The 26,803-nt window shown below is 37.6% G+C and overlaps 1 protein-coding gene across 1 annotated transcript in view; it reads left to right on the top strand.

Moving 5' to 3' along the window:
- Positions 1 to 25,749, top strand: part of LOC145770469 (beta-1,4-galactosyltransferase 2-like) — a 32,905-nt gene extending 7,156 nt beyond the window's left edge. Inside the window, exons 3-8 of the mRNA XM_082582133.1 lie at positions 10,649 to 10,771; positions 11,497 to 11,613; positions 17,543 to 17,753; positions 21,328 to 21,478; positions 21,775 to 21,895; positions 24,723 to 25,749. Coding sequence (XP_082438259.1) covers positions 10,649 to 10,771; positions 11,497 to 11,613; positions 17,543 to 17,753; positions 21,328 to 21,478; positions 21,775 to 21,895; positions 24,723 to 24,809 — 810 coding nt within the window. The 3' untranslated portion in view covers positions 24,810 to 25,749. The remainder of the gene's footprint in view (positions 1 to 10,648; positions 10,772 to 11,496; positions 11,614 to 17,542; positions 17,754 to 21,327; positions 21,479 to 21,774; positions 21,896 to 24,722) is intronic.
- The last annotated feature ends 1,054 nt before the right edge of the window (positions 25,750 to 26,803 follow it).

Raw genomic sequence — 26,803 nt, 5'->3', positions numbered from 1 at the left:
ACGCGCACACTGTGGCGTCTGGATATTTAGGTGCGGAGCACTGTGGCGCCCGTTTATTTAGGTGCTATTCCTAATAAAGTCTGCAGATTGTATCAGCTTGGCAGGTAGGGCAGTGGCGCCGCCAGACCTTCAACATTGGGGGGGCAAAATATTGACAGTGCAAGACAGTAGCATAGTCCAAAATTTTGGCGAAGCCCGATGGCGTGTTCGCCGAAGGCGACACTCAGCGGCGGGGGGTCTGGGGGGCCTCCCCCAGAAAATTTTGAAAAACTACTTTCCGTTTGGTGCATTCTGAGAGCATTTTCAACAAAATTGTGGGTATGAATATTTCTGTAAAATGGTGCTGTCAGGTGGCATAGCAAAGGGATAAGATCATGTTTTCTTCGGCATTTTTCGGAAATAAAGCTAAGTCTCTATGTTTTCTTGTTGCTAATTCCAGACTGAGATATTTGAATGTTTGGTATTGGCAAAACTCGCTCTTTTAATACAGTTTGGTTTAAAATTAGGCAAACTTTGTTTTAGAGACATAGATTGATTGCTTTTTTTTGCGAGATTATTACAGTTTTATTATTTATCAATCTTCTCCTTGGTTGATTCAAAAAACGATCTTATTCCGGTAAGTCACTAACTTTTATGCTCTGAAGTCAACCCAAAGTTTAGAAAATGTAACGTCATAGAGATCATACATCTTGATGAGTGTCAAACAAAAAGCTTTGAGACAATGAAGTTACTTTAGGTTATTTCTGATATATTCAAGTTTTGTATAACGAATAGCTGTTTAGATGTTAATCTAGATCGAACAAGCAATTTCAGCAGTTGCAGATGGCTTGCATCCTTGCACAGTTTGACGAGAAATTACATCATAGGCTAAAACTTTTCTTGTAAACAATGTATTAACATCCGTAAATTCAATTTGAAAGGTTAAACCTCCGAACCCCCCTCCCTTGGCTACGCCACTGGTGCAAGACAGTGGTATATTATTTAATTTCTCTTGTTTTCGACCAGGGCTGGAAAAAATGTTTAGCTTCCTGGGAATCTGTTTTTTAGAGAAAAACCGCGGCTTACAATCACGATAATGAGAACCTTATATTTTACTGATCTACGGAGCTGACGTAAACCTTAAAAGTCATGTCGACATATTCTTGATGCCCCCCTTATCGATAATTGTTCTTTGTAGTACCGCTTTGAAGATGAATTACGACTATGAACAAAAGAATAAATGTTTAAGTTATTTTGGCAGCCGATTGTAGCATCGAATAGACAGCGATAGACACGTGTTTCGCCCATGAGGCTGGGCTCATCAGTATCGCACCGTATTCTTGCCACTTGAGTAATCGACCGCCGCTTTACCAGTCAGTTAAGAGGTCTCAATGGCTGGCGTGGAAGCTACACCGTTCTGGTTAGCGAAGCGTCACTGCAGCTCGCTGTGCTAGTGAGTAATCAGCCTTGTGCTGATAGCCGGGAAGAACGCCTTTCTTCACAAAAGAATAAATGTTAAACTTCATATTTGTATTGAAAATACATGACGTAATGTCTCCAACCTTATCACATTTTTTTCATTACGTAATATTTACCACCACCAAACCACTTTTGACGATCGAATTTGTTAATTTATTAATCGGTAAAATGTTTAGATGATGTTACGTCATTACGCCGATTTGAGATATAATTTCATTCATGACGTCGTATGGATGAAAAACTTTTACAAGTTTTATACTCTGCTGAGATTAAAGAAGAAACAAAAATGATAAATATTGGAGAAATTGAGTCTCCTTTACAACTTAAGAATCGAACAACTCAAAACTGCTGAAACAAAACGTTTTGTTTGAGTGAAAGAATCACGGCAAGCAACCAATGCTAAAATGCGCGCTGAAGAAGTCATGGGAGTGTGAGGTATCAAAAATTTAACAGGTTGTTATTTTTCTACATCAATGTGACGTTAGTTAAAACTTTAAAAAGTCTATATCTTTGCTTCTGTAGAAAATCTTTTTATCTACTGTACAATTTAGTCATCAAGGTTTTCCATACTTTCTTTTAAGAGAGAGATTTAACCTCCTCCCCTCCCCCCCCCCCCCCCCCCCCCTTGCAACTTCAGTTGACTTACTTGAGGTTGGGATCCAAATATTAAAAAAATAATATTAATATGTATTAATAAAAAAATAAAAAAAAAGATGATGCCCAAAACATTGGGGGGGCAGCTGCCCCGCCTTCCCCCCCCCTGCCGGCGCCACTGAGGTAGGGCAATGCTTTTCACAGAAAATGTTATATTGAACAAAAAAATACCGTATGTCATGGCTTCCGTGATTGAAGCTGCTTATGCCGGCATTGCTTTTCCCACAAAATGTTATATTGAACAGAAAAATATATTGTATTTTAATGCGTGTGTTCGGCATTTATTTGTTGTTAGTCCAGGTTTGCGTCGGCGAACGTTTTATCAATAAATTATTCAAGTTTTCGAACATTACTGAGTTCACTTTTAGTTAAGTCAAATAATAACTACATTAAACATCAGTAAAAAATATACCGTAGCCTATATTCAAGCGGGTGGTAGGCTTGAGTGAAGAGTAACTTAGTTTTCTGTCAAAACCCTGACTAGGTTTAATAACGAGCAAAGTCGCACCATTATGCCTGCAACTTGTAACCAGGGTTCACATGCCCTATAGAAGTGTATTCATGTAGTAGAGCGTTGTCTCATACGTACTTGCAACACGACCAATCCATCCGAGTAGAAGTAATTGCGAAAGATAACAGATTAAGTAAAGGTCCATCTGGCTGCAACCTGTGTTCAGGATAAATAGCAAATGTCCTGTGGAGATGAGCTAATATCAAGAGTAGTAGAGCGTTGTCTCGCACCTCATATCCACACGCGCATTAACAAAACAACATATTTTTTTGTTCAATATAACATTTTGTGTGAAAAGCATTGCCCTACCTGCCAAGCTGATAAAATCTGCAGACTTTACTAGGAATAGCACCTAAATGAACGGGCGCCACAGTGCTCCGCACCTAAATATACAGACGCCACAGTGTGCGCGTCTATTTAACCGGTGCCTAACTGTCTGCGCCTAAAAGACGTGGACTCAACACTGGTAGGTAGGCTAACAATACACAATTACACATCATTTCTACTCGTGCCAATGTATGATATAATGCTACCAAGTCTTTTTCATATCTCATTGTGCTTATATCTGAAACTAAGTACTTGTGCTTGAATGTTATAGGTCATTCAAATTGTTTAGCAATATGGGGTTTACCTGTTGCGTTCCTAATTGTAATACTGGTTATCGTTTATCTCAAAGTAATAGACCAAAAGAGTCACTTTTTCGATTACCTCGCAATCAAGATGCAATTCAAGTTTGGATTAAAGCTATTCCTAGAGAACAATATGCAGTCACTTCCTCCAGTAGAGTTTGTGCAAAACATTTTTATGATTCAGACTTTATAACAAGTACTACCGATGTCTGAGAAAGAAGAGTTGCAAAAAGAGAATTGTTGCAACTGAAAAAGCTTCGCCTACAGCCGTCAGCTGTACCAAGAATATTTCCTGGTTTACCTGGTTAATGGTTATCTGACAAAGCAACCGCCACCTAAAAGATCCACTTCTACATCTACAGCGTCTGCAAGACTGAAAAAGGAAAATGATTTAAGAACTAAACGAACAATTTAGACTCGTTTAATGATTTGAAAAAAGTGATGAATGCACTAGATGAAATCTTCTTTGTTGTTGCTGTCTCCGTTGACAATCATGTTTGCAACAGGTATTTATTTCTGCATGAATTTATTTTCTGCATGAATTCTACATCTACAGCGTCTGCAAGACTGAAAAAGGAAAATGATTTAAGAACTAAACGAACAATTTAGACTTGTTTAATGATTTGAAAAAAGTGATGAATGCACTAGATGAAATCTTCTTTGTTGTTGCTGTCTCCGTTGACAATCATGTTTGCAACAGGTATTTATTTCTGCATGAATTGGTTGTGATGAGAGCTGGGTAATGATATTTTTGACATGCTTTAATTTGTCACTAGACCCAGGGTAGTTCCCAGTGCCGTTAAAGGGTAATGGTTTGGGCATGTGCGCCCCTATTTGACCGGCGCCTAACTGTCTGCACCTAAAAAATGTCGACCCTTGTAAGTTGGGTGTACTTTTATGCACTTTGAATGTATATATATACAAATTTATTGGACAAAAGGTGTAATTTTATTGGTGGTAATGCTTTGCTTCACATAGTTTAAATTAACTAACAATGTACATACTCTTTTATTTAGAAAAATGTTCATGGATATGTGCGGGAACAACAAATTGTCAAGTTGCATTGTGCATCCTACAAGGAAAGAAAAGCATTTGTACCTATTATTTGACTTCACACACAATTTTAAAAATATTTTCAATAATTTTCTGAATAGAAAAAGAATGCACTTTCCCCCTGTTAGTGAAGATCATAGACACATCTTTGGTGAAAAATGCACTGCTCATTTTGAGCATATAAAACGCTTGTATGCTCTTGAGGAACACAAGCCTCTGAAGGCTGCATTTGCACTGAGGAAAGCATCGCTAAATCCCAGCAGCATAGCACGTACATCACCTGGCAACATGCTTTAAGTAAGTAAAGTTGTAAAATATGGTATTAATGACACAGACCCATCTGTGAATTGAGTATAGAACTCACTGCCTTGTAATGCACACACTTAAATGGTGCTCAGCTGGTGTAGTTTCTGTCTTGTATGCAGAAAGGTTTTGTCCGGATGATATGAGCATTGCGCACAACAACATTTTAAAATAGCATTTGAAATTGGTCGGTTATGACATCACAAAGACATATATAAAAGAAAGTAATAATTATGCTAGTAATTTAGGTTAGCACTATTACTGGAAACTGTGTACGAAATTAAAGTCATAGAATAAAAAATACTGAATAAGACTATTTTTGCCAGCCGCAAGCCAACGATGGCCTTTGCTATTTTCAGGTGTGTTCCGTGAATCAACTGCGCAGTGCGCATGCCTTGGAGTTGTATGCTGAAAGCAATGCTGGGTTCCTGGAAACATCAAGATTTGTGAAATTCATATCTAAAATTTGGAAAATCATGTTCGTTAAATCACCATTTAAGGGTATGTCATGTCACTATACTGATATCGCAAATTTTACATATATATAAAGCAGACTTCGTACAACCAACAGCAACAGCTTTTCTACAAAGTTTACAGAAGTTAGTGGAAGAAGTTAAAAACAGTGAACCAGCATATGTGGATCAATCTTATTGGTGCATACGACGACCCTAAAGCTGTTCTAAAGTTTATTATGCTTCCTGTCCACAACATTAGCCTACTTGTGAAGATTTTCTGTTTTTTTTTCAATCAAATTAGATCATGAGCAAGTGGTAGAATCACTATCACCAGCAACTATTCCAACACATTAATAGCCAAATTCAGGACTTGTAGACTACATGAGGAAACATTTGCTGCTGATAGCGGTTCGACATGTTACTTTCCAGGCGTCGCACTCTCTTATAAACGGTTACATATTAATGCAATGTTATTGATGACATTTTTTCTTTTTTGTTTGTGAAATGCTCACTTAACTCACTGCATTGTGTGTTTTGAAGGTGTAGCAAAACCGGATGACATGTGCATGCCAAGGAAATTTCCTAAAGAAGGAGAGGATCAACCTCCCATCATGTGCTACCTTGCAGCTGCAGTTGATATATTTGTGAAGTGGCAACAATCTGGAAATGCTGGTCTCACTGAGCAAACATTCTTGGCATACATTCAAACGATGACAGCAGTGCCCGAACTTGCTCAGTATTTGCATGACAGTTTGGGATTGATGTACATTCTTCAGTGCCAACAGAGTTGTGCTTCGCTGTAACGACAATGGCTGTTCAGTATTACGATGTCATACTCAGCAATCCTTCTGCTAAAAAGAAAATGCTCACTCTACCAAACTCACGCTCTGCTTTTATTCGAGCCGTTAAAAATGCAGCAGAGACGTCATTCGGTTTGCAGGCTGATGTGGCTTGTTCAAAAGGCCACTGCAATTTCGAGTTGATTGGAAAAACTTCGTTTAATTGTTTTGCCAAAAATGAACTAAAACGTTTGAACGCTCCCAGGCGCGAGGAACCCGCGAAGATGGCTCGAACAGTACGCAAGCTTACGAGTGGTGGTTCACGCAAGACTGCAAATACTTGAATTTGTGTCATTGCCTGATTGTGGTTACAGTGTAAAGTTATGATATCTGATTGTCCAGTGATATTTATTGGTATTATTTTTGTTTGTGTACATAGCCTAGTAGCCAAGTTTATGAACAATAAGCCATTAGTCGTTTTTTTTTTCTTTTGTGGATTCTACATGCAGCTTAATGAATTGGTTATAACTTACAATATTAATAATTTTGTCATCAACATAAGATTGACAATAATGTACAGATACAACTTTTGTGAAACGACGAATAAAACAGCCAGTGCAAAACAAACATTTTCTTGTGTAGTAACACCGCATTGTGCAATTCATTGTAGGCGACATGGTTAGCCCTTCAGTTGGACGGACGAATTTTGAGTTTCGCATCCCGTTAGTGTCTAGGTATCCCTGTGATAAGCATTGGTTAATCATGCATCCAATATTTTGTTTGCTAGCAAGAGGAGGATAACAAACGTTTGTTAATTTTTTTCCAGAAAACGGTTTACTTTTTAGCAATTACATACGGTACTTTATGGATACATTAGACTTGCTTGAAAGATTCAATGAAGAACCAACGGTTAACTTATCACGCAGGATGATTAGGGATACACAAAATCCATTTGACTATTACGAGGATGACCAGCAGTTTCATGCACGCTACAGATCTAGCAAAGCTGTTGTAGTAGAACTGTGCCAGCAACTATCCGATAGTTTCACAGAGCGAAGTCAATCCCTCTCACCAATGCTACAGTTGCTTGTTACCTTGAGATTCTATGCAACTGGACATTTTGAACGGAGTGATGGTGACTTGATTCAATGTCACCAAACGACTGTATGCCGTACAGTACAAAAAGTTTCAGCATATATAGCTGCAAGGAAAAACACATACATAAAGTTTCCATCATCGCCAGCAGAAATTCTGCATACCAAACAGAAGTGTTATGGTACAGCCAATTTTCCTCGTGTAATAGGTGCAATTGATTGCACACATATAGGGTAGGCCTACCTATAGTTTTACCTGGTGGTGAAAACGCTGAAATTTTCCGGACCAGGAAAGGCTATTTCTCAATAAACACCCAGTGCATTGTTAATGCAGAATTACGCATTACAAATATTGTTGCATCATGGCCAGGAACAACCCATGAGTCACGGATCTTTCATAATAGCCGGATTTGTTCCCAATTTCAACAGGGCAATGTTAATGGAATACTGCTAGGAGATGGTGGTTAGGGGAGGATGAGGTAAGTTGAGCCACTTTTTACTTAAACGCTTCTACTAAGAAAACCGCTTGGTTTACAATAAAAGCGAAAGTGGCAGCATAATGGTTGATGCTTTGGCCTTAATTTAACAAAAAAAATTTTTTCATAACTCATAAGAATATTAAAAAAAAACATGTTTTAACTATTACGTCATTTTGGCTCAACTTACCTACCCCACGTGGTAAGTTGAGCCGGGGTGTGAGGAAAGTTGAGCCACTCGTTTTTGTTCAATAACAAAAGCTGTAGCGATGGTAGCCTACATTATAAAATGCTATGCAATACATATGTTCACAAAATTATTGCCCAGATAATTGTCCCGAATTGTAACATGGACTGTGACGCAATGGTGACGTCATCATTGCGATGCACTGTCATGCTTGAGCGACAATCTCTCATTATTTTTTCTTTATTCACTAACTCGTGTTTTGCTGCTTGGCGAAAACGTGGTTCGGCCTTTTACGATGTGATAAATCTATCGGACGGACGTATTAGAGTGTGCAGTGATTATTCCACATCACAATTGAACCCGTCTCTTTTTGACAATATACAATCTTAACTCAACACATGTGGAACCTGAGTCGAAAGTTAGAAAGAAGACAGGTTGGGTAGCAGTTAATACATAGCTGCTACCAGGAAGAAAGAACAACATGTAAAAGGATAAATTTATTTTGTTGTGACCAGAGCCGGATTTAGCTGATGGGGGCCCGGGGCACTTTTAGATCGGGGGGCCCCCCTGCAAAATTTTTTTTCAAGCCTACGGCGCAAAAAAACCCCTCTGCGTCTACAGTAGCATCAATCCAGCACTGCACAGCATTTTGCAGAAACTTCAAAGGCTGAAAGGAAGAAAAAATAACACAAAATCACATTTTTTCCACGTAGGGGCCCCTTCAAAAGTCGGAGAGCCCGGGGCACCTGTCCCCTCTTCCCCCCTAAATCAGGGCCTGGTTGTGACTGTTCGACTGTGAAATTGCGCACTTCCCAGCCGACAAATCTGCCACTTTTTTGTTGATTAAACGTCAACAGACGTTGAATCAATGTAGTACTAGCAGATCGTGTCAACTGACCTGCAGAACAGAAAATAAAACGATGAATTATTACGCAATCCTGATTAAATAAACCTCCAAATGTGAATTTTCTAAATCAATTTCCGTTGTCTGTCAGATCTAAACTTATTCCATATGCCACTGATCAAGAGAGCATGAAAACCGGAATTTCTGCTGACGGCAGAAAGTTTCTCCAACTGGTCGTGTGAGGAAGCTGTAACGACATCCTCTTTAAGAAAAGCACACTCATCGTCTGCTTTAAAGACAAAGGACAACTTTTCCTCGGACTTTCCAGGCACTTTTCTTAAAAAGTTGGCCTCAATTTCTCCATCTTCATTGAAGCATTCGATTTTACCAATGTAATGTACAGGTCGGGTTTTCCTTTGCATGTTGCTAGTAGGCTGCAAGTTACACTACAAATAAATTTAAACTTCAATAGACCAATGGACAAATTATTTTTTCCAGAGATTTAGACTATTAAAGAGTAAAATACACTTTGTTATCTATTTAATGACTACATACAGTATATCATCACTTAACACTGGCAGCTGAAGTGAGGTAAGTTGAGCCACCGACTCAACTTACCTGTACATCACTGGCTCAACTTACCTCAAGGCCGCCATTAAAAGTTAAACGGGAATTTCTCCAGTCATATATGAGCTAGCAACCTCACTTTAATAGTTTCTGAATAAGCTAACATTAGTGATTACTGTTAGACATATCAATACTGGTGAATGCCATAGACATTTTGTAAAACTCAAAAAATATTTTTTTTCAAAAAGTTCAAAAAACTTCCCAAAATCACTAAAAACAGTTTTTCTGTCTTTTTACAAGACAAAGACCTATAATCTTTACAGAACAGCTCCATATAAGGTAAACGGTCAGGTAGGTGACAGTAGAAAGTTGATGCGATTTTTATTTTTTGAGTTACGGGAGGTGGCTCAACTTACCCACTGGCTCAACTTACCTCACCTTCCCCTACGCTTTCCGAAGTTATTTACTGACTCCGCTGCAAAACCCATTAGGTGCAGCACAAGTGCGCTATAATAGAAGCCATATCAAGACACGAGGAGTTGTGGAAAGAGCTTTCGGTGTTCTTAAACAAAGATTCCGCTGCATGAGAACTCCGCTGCGGACCAAATTAGAAAATACATTGGTTATCATTGTGGCAGTGGCCTGTCTGCACAATGTTGCTATCTCTCACAATGATATCATTACGGGAATGGACTTCCATGAAGACTTTTCAAGTGATTCGCATCAAAATGACAATAATCAACAAGGCAACTTGTTTCGAAGCCAGTTCATCACTGAACACTTTTCTTAAAGGACTTCTGTTGCTCTGCTGCATTACCATCATTTCTGTTAACTCTGTATATTTTATTGTCGAATTTACAAACAAAACCAATGCAATGAATGGTTATAGGTAAATTGTTCGTCAACAGTTGTTCGTAAAACAATTGTTCGTAAACTGTTGATCGTAAAATGATATCCGTAAAACAATTCTTCGTAAAGCATTTCTTCGTGTACATCAAATTTCAACTGCATGCACGAAAAAATGCTTTAGGAAGAATTGTTTAACGAAGAATTAATTTTACAAACAATTATTTTAGCAAGCTTCAAAAAGTGCCCTGCACGATGGACTGATTACACAACTTCATCGCAATCCTTTGAAATCCAGTTTGCAAAAATGCTTAAGTCAAGATCCGCCGCTGTTAAGTCGTCTTTTTTGGCGTCTTAAATTGATGGTTCAAAACCTGGAATGAAACGAGTTTTAAGCTAGGCTTAAAGTAAGAATAGTTTCTGCAGCGCAAAACTCGGCTCAAGCCACTATCTAAGCCCAGCTTGCTTAAAACTACAGTAGTTTTGAGCTACCTTTCTGCATTCGACCCTTAAAGTATTCATGTTTAGGATATCATCTAAATAATGTTATTCTATAAATGATGCATGGTTGATGGTAAAGTACTTCTTCATCAACAATGCTCTTATCTGGCTACGACTCCGGCGTGAGCTGTAAATGATGCTCTTTTTTGGTTCCGGCACTGCAGTCGTTTTAAAATCACAAAGGAGTGTTCGCAATTTCCTGTTTAGTGACTTAATAATTTTTTGAGTTTGGTTATCATTCAAAATAGTAATACTAAACACATGAAGCACCATTGTTTTTTTTTCTATTAGGGACGAAGAGATGCCAAGCCGCTTCCAGAAACAACCCCATCTTACAACACAATTGAAAATAATAATCCTCTAGTGATCGATGGAGGTCGTTATAGGCCACCCGAATGTACAGCTAGGTGGAAGGTAACACTGTAATATGTAACTTGGACAATTTTATGTTTAATTGTAACGTCACGTCAATCGTAACGTAACGTCACGTCAATTATAACGTAACGTAACATCACGTAACGCAACGTCAATTGTAACGTAACGTCACCACAGTTTTTAATAAACTTTGTAATCGTACAGGGTGTAATCGTAATCGCAAACAAGATTACGTGGACTACTGCAAGGTTCACTACACCTAACTCTGCCATTGAAATTGATGGTTTTAACTCTTTTACGACCACGAACGTGTGTATACATTTTGAATTTTTTTGCCATTATGACCAACGAAGTCTTCCAAAAATGTTTCAATCACCATTCACATTTTTGTCTGATTTACCAAAACGTATCATAGCCAACGTATCAGCACGACCTTGGCCGTCATTGCAACAATCCTAAGACGTATATACACTACACACGTCCCGTGGTCGCGAAAAATTTAAAAGGCTCTGCTATAAAAATTTTATGCAGTTTCAAACTATTACGGTATATCTCTATGTACTATACACCATTTACATGTAGCCTACTTCACTTTTTTTCTACATTTTAGAAATATTTTGTGTTTTACATCAATTTTTTTAGTATTACATTATTATTATTAGTATTAGTCGTACACGTTTGTAGTATTAATAGCATTTATTGTTTTTTTTTGTATTAAATATTCTTTTTCTATCAAGATTAGTTACTGTAGTTCTTTATTCCAGGTGGCAATAATAATTCCGTTTCGCAACCGAGACACCCATTTGCATTATTTTCTTCACTATATGCATCCAATATTGCAACGACAGCAACTTGATTACAGGATTTATGTGATTAATCAAGTAAGTGGGAACAGTCAGTGTAAACAATCTCTATTTGTTGCAATTATCTAATGTTGAAATGACACAATATTGTTTCATTGGTTTATGTCACAGTTCTTGCTTACTTCAACACGTAAAGATGACGTAGTTTGATGACATAACAAACACCAAGCAGTCAATGAAATAATCGAGTAGTTCTATTTTTGAGACAGTTAAGCAATATTGTTGAAAGACTGACGAATGGTTTAGCACTTATGGGTAAACAATTATTGACATTCAAAGTTAGATAACAGATTAATTTTTAGAAGATTCCTAAACATATATGCTTTACAACTTTATAACTACCTCCTTCACGATTTCCACCACTACTAATCACATAGCACCGAACTAAACAAAGCATGTTGATTGTTGAATCATAATTGGCAAAGGAAGATGACTTCCGATCCAATGGGCAATTGTGGCTTAGACAATCGGACGATGAAGCACATCTTCACCAACTGCTCTCTTAACCCTTCTTGTGATGACCTAACACACGTTACAAACAATGCTCTTATCTGGATCTGACACTGGTATGAGCTATAAATGAATGAATAAAACCGCTATAACTTACAATTACAAACGAAAGAAATGAACCACTTTGTGGTTGATATTAAATTTATTGCAACTACTAACTTTAGTTCAAATATAAAAAGAAAATAATGTTTTAAAAAATTTCTACTCACTTGAAATACTACAGGTACAACAAGGGAATGAAAGTAGGTGTAGTGCACATAACAAAATTGAAGCTTTTCCATACAAAGATAATAAGCAAAGAACTGCAAACTGCATCAACAACAAACTGCATGAAATTTTTCTTTACTAAGGCATGTTACATTTACTTCTTTCCATCACTTGAAGAGTATTCTCAAAGATGTTTTCTGTGTATCCTTTGATGATGAGATGAACAATCATTTGAAACATGATTTGGTGTTGGTGAGAGCCGGTGGATTTATTTTTAATCTGCAGGTCACTGTAGAACATGAGATTTATTAAACAAACAGAAGGCAAGATTTAACTCAGGTGATTACAGTCATGTAACTTATGCATGTGATATTGTGAGTGTTCTTCTGATAGAAAGTGAATGATGTGTACATTACTTCCTTGGCAGCGTTAATTAGCGGTTTGCAGGGTAGGGAAGCAGTCATTTGGATTACGTGGGTTCGATTCCCACCCACGCCATCACCCATTACTCTTTTTTTTTCTTTTGTAATGGCCAAGCAAAGTTCAAAGCAAGAATCAACTCTTCGGCTAAGTGATAAAAGAGTCGCAATAACTGGAGTCAATTGGTTTACAGAAAAAAACTGTATGTTAAAGTGTGTACCTGTTAAAACACTTCATTTTCCAAATAATTTAATACCCCTTTACCGCTTCCCGAAATTATGCTAAGGATGCAGAAATGAATTTTTCACCTGTAAGCTATTAGAAAGACATTAGATAAAAGTTTTTTTCTATCGAATTAAAGAGTTCAACCATTAGGATCATAGCTTAACTAATCAAAAATGGTTTGCTTTTGTAGAAAATAAACAAGACATGTTTAGAGCTCGTGAGGCAGAGCATCCCATCATCTGATAGCAAAATGTTTGTCATTATCGGATTGAAAACTTTTTATTTTTGAACATTTCCACTGACCATTTACGGACCTAGAAATTGGAATGCCAATCTCACAGCGTTTGATAGCAACACAATAAAATGGCTGCAGAGCTTAGATCGAATAACTCAACTGGATGAAATGCAAATAGAGAAAAATTACCTCATACGTAAGAAGAGAATGTGAAGAAATTGTCTCAGAAAAGTTTTAAGATTGAAAGGTGAATGGGATTAGGAAACGGGGACGTCTAAAACGTACATGAAAAAAACAACAGGTAAATTTTTAAGCAAACACGGTCGGCTGAAAGAGAAAGATGCGATGAAAAGAGATTGATAACAATCGATGAAAGTAAAGAACCTGCACCATCAAGGAATGTAAAAGAATAGAAAAGAAACAATCATGATAGGTTATAAATGGAACAAGAAAAACTTAAATTCTCACTGTTATTTATGTCTGTTCTCAATGAATAATCAAGCTGGCTACAGACTATGAACATCCAAACAACACACAGCACTCTCAACAACATCCGGTATCCAAACAACATCCAAAAATCAACATTTTTTAACTAATTTATCATGTACAGGATTGGTAGATCTAATTTGCTTCAAAAATATTTTTTATCTTCCTTCTTTATTGATGTTCTTAAATACAATACAATTAAATGTAGTGGGAAGACCGGAGGATATAGGGTCAATAATAGCTCGTTTATTTTGAATTCATGCACAATTTGACAGATCTTGAGATCTATGCATGAGATCACTGGTTGTTTAAAATTTAAGATAGCCGCCCGATAGCTCAGTTGGTTAGCGCATGACTTCTGGAACGAAGAAGCTTCAAGATCAAGCAGCGCTGGTTCGACTCTCGTGGTGTTCGCTTGAGCAACGCATTCTTAGGACTGCTCTCCATTTAGCGGCATCTAATGGGTGGAATAATTCCCCAGCAACAAAACTTCAACAATCGGAAACTTCACTCTGTCAATCTCGGCAACCGGGGCGCAAATTTTTTTCCAACGAACTTTCTGTCTCATTTGCATATTTATGTAAGTGTAGCCATCAGTGGCGTAGCAACGCAATATGCCGCCCTTGGATTTTTGCACGAAATTTCACCCCCCCCCTCCCCACCCATAAAGTTTAGTTTTATTGAATCAATACGTCCAGCTTTCATTGAAGCAAAATCAGAAATCAAATCGTCAAAAGATAATGTTTCGCCTAAATCACTTTCAATGGACAGTGGGCTATTGCTTGCGCAGACAACCTGCTTTCTCCTATAGTCGATCTCAGGTAGGATTTAATCAACTTAAGTTTTGAAAAACTTCTTTCACAGCTTGCGATAAAAACGGCAACAGTGAGGTAAAGCTTACGACTCATGAATAAATAAGGTGTTGATTCACATAAACGATGTTTGCTTCCGATGATCTCACTGCGTGAACTCCTGCAAGGTTAAGTGAGTGGTTTCCACAAGGGATAAACAAAGACCCATGACTAATATTTTTTATTCTGCATTTTACTCCAGCGCGGACTCCTGCCATGGTGGAAACATTGTCGTATGCTTGGCCTCTACACATCATTATGTCTAAGCCATTTTGCTGAAGCTCATTGAGACATGAGAATAGATTTAGTAATTTCGTCTGCATTTTTTCCGTGCAGTGGAAAAAAAATCAGAAAGGATTCCTTTATTTGTACCTCGTTATTGCTGTCGATTTTGATGTATCCAACAATAAAAGCCATTTGATCGATATGAGTGACGTCAGGAGTACTGTCAAGTAAAATTGAGAAATACTTTGCTGTCTATCTCCTCCAGCATGAGATCTTTTACCTTTTCACCAAAAAGCTCAATTAATTCATTTTGGATAGCTGGTGAAAGGTAGGCTACGTTGTTATGCTCTTTTTGGAGAGTTTGTTACTAAAAATGTGCTCGTAAATGACTGCACTGTAACTTGCAAGGAGTTTAAAAATTTCAAGAAAGTTTCCCTGCTTCCTTGAATTAGAATCTTCCCCATGACCACGCAAAGGAAGATTTTGTTTACTGAGAAACTTTATGACTGCGATTACGCTCTGCAAGATTTCTCTCCATCTATTTTTTTCCTTATTCATAAGAATTTGGATTTCTTTGTCAGTTGTTTGATGAACGTGAAGCCTCACTGCGAGCTCATTCCATTTATCAATGCACTGCTTATGAAGTTTTGAATTTTCATGACTAGAAATGCATGGATTAAGACGCCAAAAATTTACAAAGGTTTGAAAACAAATGGAGAATTCTTTTTCTCGACTGAATAATCTGCAACAGAAACAATAATAATTCGAAGTGACTATCCGAATATAACAGCCATGATCTGAGAACTTTATCACCATTCTTTAGCGTCTTATAAATCCACTTTTTGTTCAGAAAGCTTAAGGATTCCTTCTCTGCTCCTTCTTTAATTACTCTAATCGCCGGCTTGAATGGCCCTTCTTTATTCTGAAACCTTTCGCGCCCTGATTTGATCATCTCAACTCTCATGTTATGAGTTAATATTTCTGGCCAAGTAGCGACATCGTTATGAGAAGAATAGATATCATCTGTCTTATCTTGATTTAAAAATGTTTCATTTATAGGTTGTTTTCTTTCAATGATTACTTCGTTATTGTTTTGCTTGAGGTACACTTCTTCCGTCTCAACTTGAGGTGGCGATTTACTATGGCTGCTAACCTCTTCTGTTTCTTTAGCAGAGGAAATTTTTACGAACTTCAAAATGGCTTCTTCATTCTTTTTTAATTCCTCTTCTCTATCTTTCTTTTTCTTTCTAAAAAAAAGCTAAGTGATCTATCTCAAACTTGAAACTTTAAACTTTTCACAAACCTAACCCATCTTCACACATGAAGATAGAGGAATCCCATCACAGACAGATGGTAAATCCAAATTTAACTACCAAAGCTAAATTGACTTAACAATGCTAAAGCTTACAAGTTACAACCGACATTCTATTATGACTTCTACAGAATCAGTATCACTATACCGTCACAAATACCACATAGTCAGTCACAATCCAAAAAAGTTGTAAATTAGTTTAGAGGCATTACTTGTGTAATTTTTTTGCTTCACTTTGCTCAGTGTTAACTTAGGTCAGGCCCGCAACCAGCAAATATTTTCGGGGGGGACATTTAATTTTTATCAAAGAACAAACATTAAAATGATGCATTGTGACATTTTTATGTTAATGTCCACGCCCATTGATAAGGGACAAGAGTGTGTGGCACTACCATGTTACGGTTCAGTGGTCATAACTTATGTCAATCACGTTTTTGTTTAGTACAGCATTAAAGGAAACTAGTCCTTGTAACCTTTTCTCATTTAGCTATGACTACTCAAGGAAGAAAATTACGATAATACAGTAATGTGTTCAGTCGATTACAAATAAAATACAACATCTGTAGGCTACGAACTGCATTGGCACGACTGGAGTCATAAATTAATCAATAACATATATTTACATCAACATAAACAAACAGATACATATGAATAAACTCAACAAGGTAATTACAAATTACAATCCTGAAACATTTTGTCTGCTCAACAAGCTTTTATGTTTGTAGGCCCAAAAAAGTTGACTTCGCAAATGCAAAATGACATTTTAATTTAGAGCATAATCTCTAACTTTCTACTTGATTTGGCAAGTTCGTTTAACACCAATTCCGCGCTTGGAATTTGAGTAACAGATAATGAGGATGCCCGCCTAATTTATCGAACAAAATCGTTAGCATGGCTTCCAACCAGCGTAGCCTACTTTCGGTTTCGATAGTCTACATTCTACAGTATGGCTGTACGTGTACGATTCATAGTACATTTCATACTGCATAGAACGCTTAAAAATTTTTCAAAAAATTTTGGGGGGGGAAATTCGCCCAATGCCCCCCCCCTGGTTGCGGGCCTGACTTAGGTCGTTTAAGTTTGAGTCACTTTGAAAATAAACTAATGTGAATGTCTTTTGTCTTCTATAAAACCATGGACTTCTAAATTGTAGAATCTGGACTGGAAACGCAGTGACCAACAGCAGGCCAAACAGTTGGTACAACAGTTGGCCATCAGTGGGCCAACAGGGTTGGTTAGGTTAGGGTTAGTTCAACCTCTAGTCTACAAGTATGCCAAACTGCCAGGATTAAGCTCTGCAAGAAGCTTTCCAAGTCTGAGGATAAAGATTCAATCAATCAAGATGCACTACAAAAGTTTTGATGGTTGTTGAAATACACACGTTCTCTTGCCAAATGTAGATTGTCTTGTAGGCTAAGCCATCATTTACTCAGAGCAGTGAAGATTGCTCGTCTTACATCTTTTTCTGTTGTTCAGGTTGGAAAGGGCACATTCAATCGAGCGAAACTTCTCAATGTCGGTTTTATGGAATCCATTAAAGATTACGATTTCCAATGCTTTGTGTTCCACGATGTTGACCTGATATTGGAAAACGACAATGTCTTGTACAGTTGTCCTGATCAACCACGACATCTAGCGGTGGCTATGAGCAAATTTCGATACCAAATGCCGTATGATTGGTTTTTTGGTATGAACATAAGTTATACGGTTGAGATAGATTACTGTAATGATTAGAAAATTTATACTAAGAGCGTAGACAAATAAAAACTAGCAACCACACGGCATTTAACATAATACAATTAAGTAAAAATAAACTAATAATTAAGAACGTTTTCGGCCATACCCAAGTTAGCCCTTGTCAAGTAACAAAATAACTCATGCTATACATACATTGAAAATACATAACTAATCTACATACATTAATTCGAAAAAGATAAATGCACAAAAATAAACAGGTAAGGTATTTTCACAATATTGTATTACGTTAAATACCGTGTGGTTGTTAAGTTTTATTTTTGTATGGTTCAAGAAAATCACCTCTTTACCAAAAATGTATTATCTTAAGGCTGAACAAAAGGCGTAAGTAAATTTAGTAACCAAGCTTGCAATATTTTGTCCTCCCAGCTAAGTAGTGAAGGCATTGCCAGGACTCATCAAATGTCAATAAGTGTTCGACTTTCCAGAACATGGCCCTGTGTCTTGGCAAGAGATTGAATAGCGTGCTTGAATGTGGATGGTTTGGTTTTAAATTTTTATACTCGGACTGACAAAGTCTTTGACGTTTCTTTAGTTTACTTGTAGAGGATTTGAATCACTGACGCAGGGTCGGTTACCGAGATTTGCAGAGTGAAGTTTCCGATAGTTGTTGAAGTGCTGTTGTCTGTGAGCTGTTTCATCTACAGTAGGCTACTATAGGTGTGCTGAATGGAGAGCAGACCTGAAATGTGTTGCTGCTAGAACGCATGGGCGCCGATCCCTATAGGACAGCGGGGACATGTCCCCACCATCTTTTTACATGTCCCCGCCATCTTTTTACATTATTTTTATAACGTAAGCTATAGAAAATATTAACCGAATGTCACAATTTTATTGGTCAGACGTTTAAAATCTATTGAAAGGAGGGGACAACATTTTTGTTTTATGCGTTTTATAAATCTACTGCTGTTGCGCACAGAAGATAACAAAGACTTAAAGCAGTGGATGAAAACAAGAAAAACAAAGTAGGCCTACACGGGCTGGGAAATTCAAAACGAATGTCTACAACTCATGACAAACAATAGTCTTTGGCTCAGGCTGCATCAAAACTGAAACCAATTTGTGCAACAAGATGGCTCACTCGGGCAGCTGCTGTAACAGCAGTGCTTGATAACTATAAGGCAGTATTGGAAGCAGCCGTGGGTCAATTTGATTCAAATGTAGCAACAACTGTTCATTGGCTTTTGAAATCTTTTTCCCGTGGGTCGAGTGTGCTTGAGCTATTAGCGGCATTGTCTGTCATTCAGTGTCTGGAACGTTTTAACAAAGCCTTGCAAGGTTGCACGATGACTGTGTCTGGCATGCTTGAAGGTGCTGAACTTTGTAGTGCTGAACTCCACCATCTACGCAGTGAAGCAGAATTTCATCATGTCTTTGTAAATGCTGAGAGGCTAATAAAGGATTGCAACCTTGAGTTATTGAAACTGTCACGTCCCAGAAAGATCCCAAACCGTCTTCAGCATGGCCATGGTCAACCTCTTCAGCTTCAAACACCAGAGACGAAATATTGGTCAGAGTATTTTGTAGTCATTGACAGCGCGCAGCAAAATTTTACTGACTATTTCAAGTCGACCAATCTTGAGCACTACAAAATTCTACTACAAAAATCATTCTTTAGTGGAAAGCTACAATCACATGTGGTAGACGAGACGATTACCCTGAGTTCTCTTACAATCACATGTGGTAGACAAGACGATTACCCTGAGTTCTCTTACAATCACATGTGGTAGACGAGACGATTACCCTGAGTTCTCTGACACAGAGTCCCTTGCACAAGAATTATGCTTCTCTCGAAAGTAGTGCAATGGAATAAGTCGGTGCAAAATTTTTGAATGATATTCAAGAAGATGTCATCCACTGTTCGGCAATTGTTTCCGCAAGTGGAACTTTTTTAACCAGCCAGCTCGTGTTCAGCTGAATGGTCATTTTCCACTTTTCGATAAAAAAACTTTATTGCGATCTACCATGACACAAAAACGGCTAAATCATGCAATGGTCTGCTATGTGCAAAACAAAGTTTTGAATTCAATCAACCTCTCCAAGGACTTCGTTTTTAATTCGCTCGTTGCCAAGTTGCAGTGTTTGGACGTCTGCTGTCCAATGCTGACACTGACAATTAAAATATTTATACATCGCATTAGACTTGTACCTACTGCATTTGTTTGTTTGTCAGAACAGACCCCTGATTTTTCCAGCTCGCTTTCGCTCGTCGCGCCTTCCTACCTTTCCTTGTAAATGTCCCACCAATTTTTAAGAGCGATCGGCGCCCATGCTAGAACCACCAAGGTGTCGAAACCGACACTTTGTAAACTTCGGTATGTGAATTTTTGTTCTTCAAACGCCATGAAAGTTTCATTAGATTATTTTAATTGCACTGGCTTAACTTTTAGTCTGTTATGATAAACATGGTTAATAATTTTTTTTAATCAGAGTTATACCTCTAACAGCATTACTGGTAGCCTACTCAGATTCCGTTTTCGATAACATCATAAAATAAAAACAACAGATGAATTGTCCTGTAAATAGAGGAATTCTGGGCACTTTTTTGGTGCAAGGCGTTTTACAAGCAGATAACTTTACACAGGGACTTCACAAATATGTGAATTGTGAAATTTGGACTTCTTGGAAAATAGATAGACCCTTGTTAAGTAGCTTACGTCATAGAGGGGTAAGCTAAAAGTGTTCTATTGCCAATAAAAGTTTTATACGAGAGGCATGCATTCAATATATTCTCATAGAAAAGCAAAGTCTATGCTGCAGGAGGACTCTGACAATAATGAGTTACATGAACAAAGTGATGATACGTGGCAGCTCACTGTGCATGAGACCGTCTCCAAGTATGAGGAGACGTGTATGACCAATGATCATTGACCAACCAAGAAAAAAAGCGTCGCAGAAGACAAAGCCGTCCGAATTCTCTTAACCACCGGTTTTACATGTTATCGTTGCGGTCTTGCTGCAACGATAACATGTCAATTAAATTATCTGGTTCATTCTTCCTTTACTCTGCAGCCTACTTTCAGTAGAACGAATCCTGTTATATTTACACAATGCACTTCGGATAGGCTTTTAATCCACACCAATAGCTCAGGCCTTCAAACGGCTATCGTTACAAACGAAGAAATTAGATCAAGCGCGCTAGTTCAATGCTCGACGAGTGCGCTTGAGCCACGTATTTTTAAGGATACCACTCAGCATCACCAAATGATTAAAATAACGTTAACGCCGTTTGAAGATGCAGTAACAATTTGGCCTAGAACCTTTATTCTTTCAAAGCTCAGTTACCGGGTCTTCTTCAAACAATTATTCAAAACTGCCAAAATTAAGCTCTCAAAAAGCCTTATATTCCGCAGATAAAGGTTTCAACAATCAATCCTTCACTATAGCATGTAATTACTATTTGTTTTCAAAGTAAATTACAATACAAGTTTTTTTTTTCTGTTTTTCTTGCAGTGTGCTCTAGTTTCATTTTAACAGCTACAAGGCAATCTTCTGTTTGCTGACAGGTGGCGCATCAGTGCTAACGAAAGAGCAGTTTGAAAAAATAAATGGTTTTTCAAACAAGTTTTGGGGATGGGGAGCAGAAGACGACGAATTGTATTATAGAATCCGTTCATCCGGAATGAGCGTCATCAGATACCCAATTAAAATATCCAGGTACAACGAACAGATGTTTGCTTATCAGCCTCCAGACAGTTGTGTGGTCAAAAAAATCAATGCTCAGTTTTTGACAGTTATATTGGAACATTGTTTTTGGCAATCGAATTGATTTTTACTGAATATTTTAGAACTCGACTGACTGATATATGAATTGTTAGAATAAGTAGCCTACTATCAATTTCATCGTATGATACTTTACATTTCTTAAATACGATAGATGGAACACTTGCTTCTCGTTTTCAAGCCGTTGAAATTGTAATTCTGATAGACTGATTGATTGTTTTGTTGCTTAGGTATATGATGTTTGCACACAAACGAGATGCCGGGAATGAAGAAAATAACGCAAGATTTCCTTTTCTGAAAGGTGTTCACATTAAAATGAAGTCAGACGGACTTAATAGCCTAAAATACAAGGTAATTTTATACAGTTGTCTGTCAAACAATATCTAGCTTACAAGTTCTCTGTGCGGAAAGGAAAAAGCTGTGGCGTATTCACATTCTAGACATATGGCAGGTGGCTACCAAATAGTTAAAACTAGGGAAAAGATGTTTTCATATAAAATAAATAGAAATAAAGCAAAGTTATCAAAAAGTTATACGAAAATTTTTAAAAGTTATATTTCAGCTTTTTAAACTTCTAAGTCCATTTAATTAATCAGTTTCAATGCTTACAAACGTCTTTTAAATGTCCCCATGTGCGGATACGTAAGCACATTGAAGGAATATTTTATATAAGTAGTTTAAAGCTAGTTATTCTTTTTATTTCTGTCGTGTGAGCCTCCGGGGCCGATGGCCTATTCTTTTACCGCCTTACATTCACATTGTTCCCGGACTACACTGGAAACCTAATAGAGCAGCCAGTCATTGGTTTCATCGTCCAAAACACCCAGACTTATCACTCCGTTAAGTGGCTTGAAGATGGTACATTCATTGATGATGTGGTCTGCAGTCTGTTCCTCATCGTCACATTCACAAGAAAAATAAGTTGCCATTCCCATTGGTGCATGGTTGAGCAGAAAATTTCAACGCTGGTGAAGGATATGTCATACAGTAACAGCAATAACAATTCTTCGTTTGATCTTTTAGAGTCGAGGGTTAATCCTTTTTCCACCCAGATTTCCGAATTTATCAAATTTATCAAATTGCTTTTAAACTGCACTGGAATTTTATTAGAGAGCGCAGCCAGTGTTTAGTTTCATCAGCCACGGCAAGTCAATCATCCACCCCGCTAGATGTGTATGGTGCAGTTGTTGATGATGTGCTCTGTGGCGTGTTTCAACACCACATTCACACGAAGAGAAAAATATCTCTTACTATTAATCCATAATTAAGTGGAAAAGCTCAACACCAGCAGGCTACGAAGACGGTTGAGTTAGAGCAACGTTTATCTCAGTAGGAACAAGCGGATGTAACAGGTGTAAGTGTAGCGTTATAAGAAGATTGAGATCCTTGCTTTTCCTACTACTTCAGCTGAATCTTTAATCTCCAAGCCTCATAAATTGCATGTAATTATGCAATGCATTAATACTTACAGACTATATATACTTTATAATACAGGATATAAATAATTTTTCTACATTTTACATATTTTATTACTGATAAAGCTTTGGTAAAGAGTTTGCATTTTTGAACCAGAGACAAGCAAAACAAAGTAACCTTAGCGGGTTTAACATAATGTATTACATATTATGTATGTAATACATATTTACGTATGTATGTATGGTGTAATAAAATATCTATTACGTAAGTAATACATATTTTATATACGTATTGCTTCATGTTACAAGAGACAGGCAAATAAGAGCGAGAATTAAAAATCACAAACAATTGGAATAATCAAATATAATAATTCAAATAAAAACAATTATTGCTAGGACCACTTCGTGTTTTCTCAACATTATCTGATTTATCTAGCTATCTTGTAGCGAACTTTCCACCACGATAGCTCAGTTAGTTGCAGCGCCTGACCTCACGAACGTACAAACTCCAAGATCAAGCGGCGCTGGTTCGACTCTCGGATTGTGCGCTTTAGCAACGGGCTTTAAGGACTGCTCTTCATTCAGCGGGTACTAATGGATGGAATAATTCACAGACAACAACACTTCAACAATTGGAAAACTTCACTCTGTCAATTTCGGTGAAGGGGTAGTAATTTTTTTTCCCACAATCTTTCTGTCTCATTTGCATATTTCTGTAAGTGTAATCATCACTGGTTACCGCGGGCGGCAATTGTTTTTACCAATTCATTTTTTTGCGCGGTTTTCAAAGTCAGCAACCAATTTTCGCCTTTCAGGTCCAAATCTAAACATTGAGCTTGAAAAAAAAAATTAAGCCTGGAGACACACCTAGTCAAGTCAAGTTTAAAAAAGTTGAAAAATAAAATTGGTTGTGGTCACTAGTCTTAAAGTAAGATTTTCCGAATTGATTAAGAATTAACCCTAACCCATTAGCTTTAACCTTACTTTTTTTTAAAAGCTTCTGTACATCGCAAAATTAATTTAAAGATAAAGAAAAATTGACGTTGATGGCGTCGAACCGTTGTTCAAACGAACATTAGGCACAAGATGAAACCACTGAACTAAACATAAAAACGAAAAAAAATCTGCATTCACACGATATTAATAGGCTACAAACTCTATGCGAAGTAATCGACTGATAAATTTAAGGCACGTGGTAATCAATAATGGCTACGCTTACCGAAATATGTAGGCTAAATGAGACAGAAAGTTTGTGGGAAAAATTTTTTCGCGACCGGGCCTGCGTCAGTGATTTAAAGCCACTTCAAGTATGCGACACAACCAGGATTAGCTCTCAAGGAAGATTTTTTGTCAAAAAACAAAGATTCTCTCAATCCCTTCTAACTGTACTCTAGTTAGCCTAGTTGTGTCAGCTCTAATCCTTTTTTTTTTCTCTTTTTGTCTATCTGTATATTTCTTTCATCTGGTGTTGTTCTTCTGTGCTAGGCTTCTATTATTTGATTACTGGCTTGCCTACTTATCTGTTTAGCCAGTCACGCTCCAAAGGTTGAAATTTATTATATTTGTTACAAAATTTCAGATTTCCGATTAGAGCTAAGGATGAAGCTAAAACGTTCGTCATTTCAAATTATTCGTAAATATGTGTAATATATTATTTCAATGCTTAAGCTTGTTGTTTTGCCTTGCTAACCTAGTGATGCTTTGTTAATTCAGTTCCCTACTTATTTATCTTGTCTAATGGAACAAGTTGCTTTTGTTTTTAGGTGATTTCCCAAGAGAAACACCCGCTTTATACAAATATAACTGTGGACATATTTCCTCCGAAACACACTTCATACAGAAGACATTGATTCAATTGGACAGAGATCGATAAGAAATCGAAATCAAAAACACGTGACCCCTATACCCCCTCTGTAATATTTGGCGATGGCTGAGATACATCAAGTGACTCCAAAAACATTCTTTGACAAGGAAATTATTACAGCACTCAGTGGTCTAAACTCTAAGACATATGAAAGGTGACTTAGCCTACAGCCTAATGAAATCAAGTAAATTGAAACATTACGAAGACCAATGATAAGAAACCAGTATACAATTTCAAGAGCTCGCATTTGTGTCCAAGAAAAAACACTTGATAACATACCAGAATTGAGATAGCCGTCTCGGTGATTGTACATTGTGTTTGTTCGCAGCTTCTCATCGTATACATCGTTGCTTTTACCCTTGAGGTATTACATTGTTTGCTGTACTGTCAACTGTGTGTGTGTGATAATGTTCTGTATCCTATCACAAAAGAATGAAAACAAAAGTAGCGTATTAAGCATGTTAAAATATATTTGTTAGGTTTGTGATTTATTAAAACAGTATAGGAATAACATGTTTATGTGCAAAAGACACTTTACATTGTCGTTCTTTTGTTTTCGTTTTAGTTGAGTCAATTTTTGGATAAGTTTTATAAAATGCTTTGATAATTTTATTGGAAAACTCGTAATTACCAGCATTTTTGAAAAAAAAAAAAATGTTGTGGTGAAACTCGTAAAATGCTTGTTTTATTGCATCTTAGCACAACCTTAGACACTTAGACAGTAACTTATTGTATACTGAATGTCGTTTTCTTTAGCCTTGCAAAGTTTAAACCCCGTTTTCATAACTCTTTTTTATTGCGTAGCCTACGTACTTTTATAATCCGCTTTTCAACTACAGTGGTACCGTGCGTAACTTTACATCAACGCAGAAGCATGAGCACTGGGCCTTCATATTAGAGCATAAATATATACAGAGTAGCCGCTACCATAGCCTGGTAGGGAGTGTGACATCCTGTTTTACCATAATTGAATTAGAAGTGTTTTTGAATAATTTTGTTACAGTACAGTAGTTCGTTTTAATACGTATTGTAAAGTATTCTTCTTCGTTTGAGCTTTTTCGATATATCCTTCTACCACTTCGGGTATACGACGTTCTGGACAGCGCTAGAAAGCTATTAGACAGCAGCCAATCTCCTGCTTCATCATCCAAGCAGACCTTCCCCTCCATTAGGTAGCTTGAAGGTGGTACAACTGTTGATGATGTGGTATGCGGTCTGTTCCTCGTTGTCACATTCACAAGAAGAGGAAGAGATCATTCCTCATTGGTGCATGATTGGGCGGAAAAAACGCAACGCTCGTGCAAAGGCGGTTCAGGCGCACATGAGCCACTTGGTCACTTGCAGAAGGCGCTGTTAATAGCAGTGGCAATGTTGAGGCAGTGAGTACTGAGGTCCTAAAAAGATGCACAGTACTTTATTGAAGAGTAATCAAGGGCGAAGGTTGTTGTACGCAAAGTATCAGTCCTCGCTCTCCAATTGGAGCCTGTCAGGTGCATGAGTAGCGCAGCACGCGATGACAGTTTCTTGCGCTGTGACATCAAGCGCTAGGGTACATGAGACGGAGAGCAAGATATCGAATATAAACTCAAAATAATTTGGTTCGGAGTAGAAGGATGACAGAGATTTTCCATTGTTCTGGACGTGTAGCTCAAGTTCAGCTTCTGGAGATAGAAAGCTGCTGCCACAGTTTTGGTTTTGCTGAGTTTCCGTCGTCATTTCCGAAGATAAGCTGAGGGTTTGCATGTCCTGGCTCATAGCGTCTTCTAGATTTTCCCACAACTTTGTGTTGTAAAGAATCGATAAGTCCTCCGCGTGTGCGTGTTTTATGGATACCATGCTTAGCAGCTTGTGGGTGTAAAACTCGAAAAGAAGTGGAGCCAGACCTAATCCCTATGAGACATTATTTATCAAGTGTCTCAATCTGTTTGCCATTGTTTTCCGGTGGTGAGAATGCAACTTTTGTTCCTGATAAGCTTCGTG

Source organism: Aplidium turbinatum, chromosome 1 (assembly GCF_918807975.1).
Source record: "Aplidium turbinatum chromosome 1, kaAplTurb1.1, whole genome shotgun sequence".
Taxonomy (NCBI): Eukaryota; Metazoa; Chordata; class Ascidiacea; order Aplousobranchia; family Polyclinidae; genus Aplidium; species Aplidium turbinatum.
The sequence above is the reverse complement of the archived record's forward strand: the minus strand, read 5'-3'. Positions and strand labels throughout refer to the sequence as shown.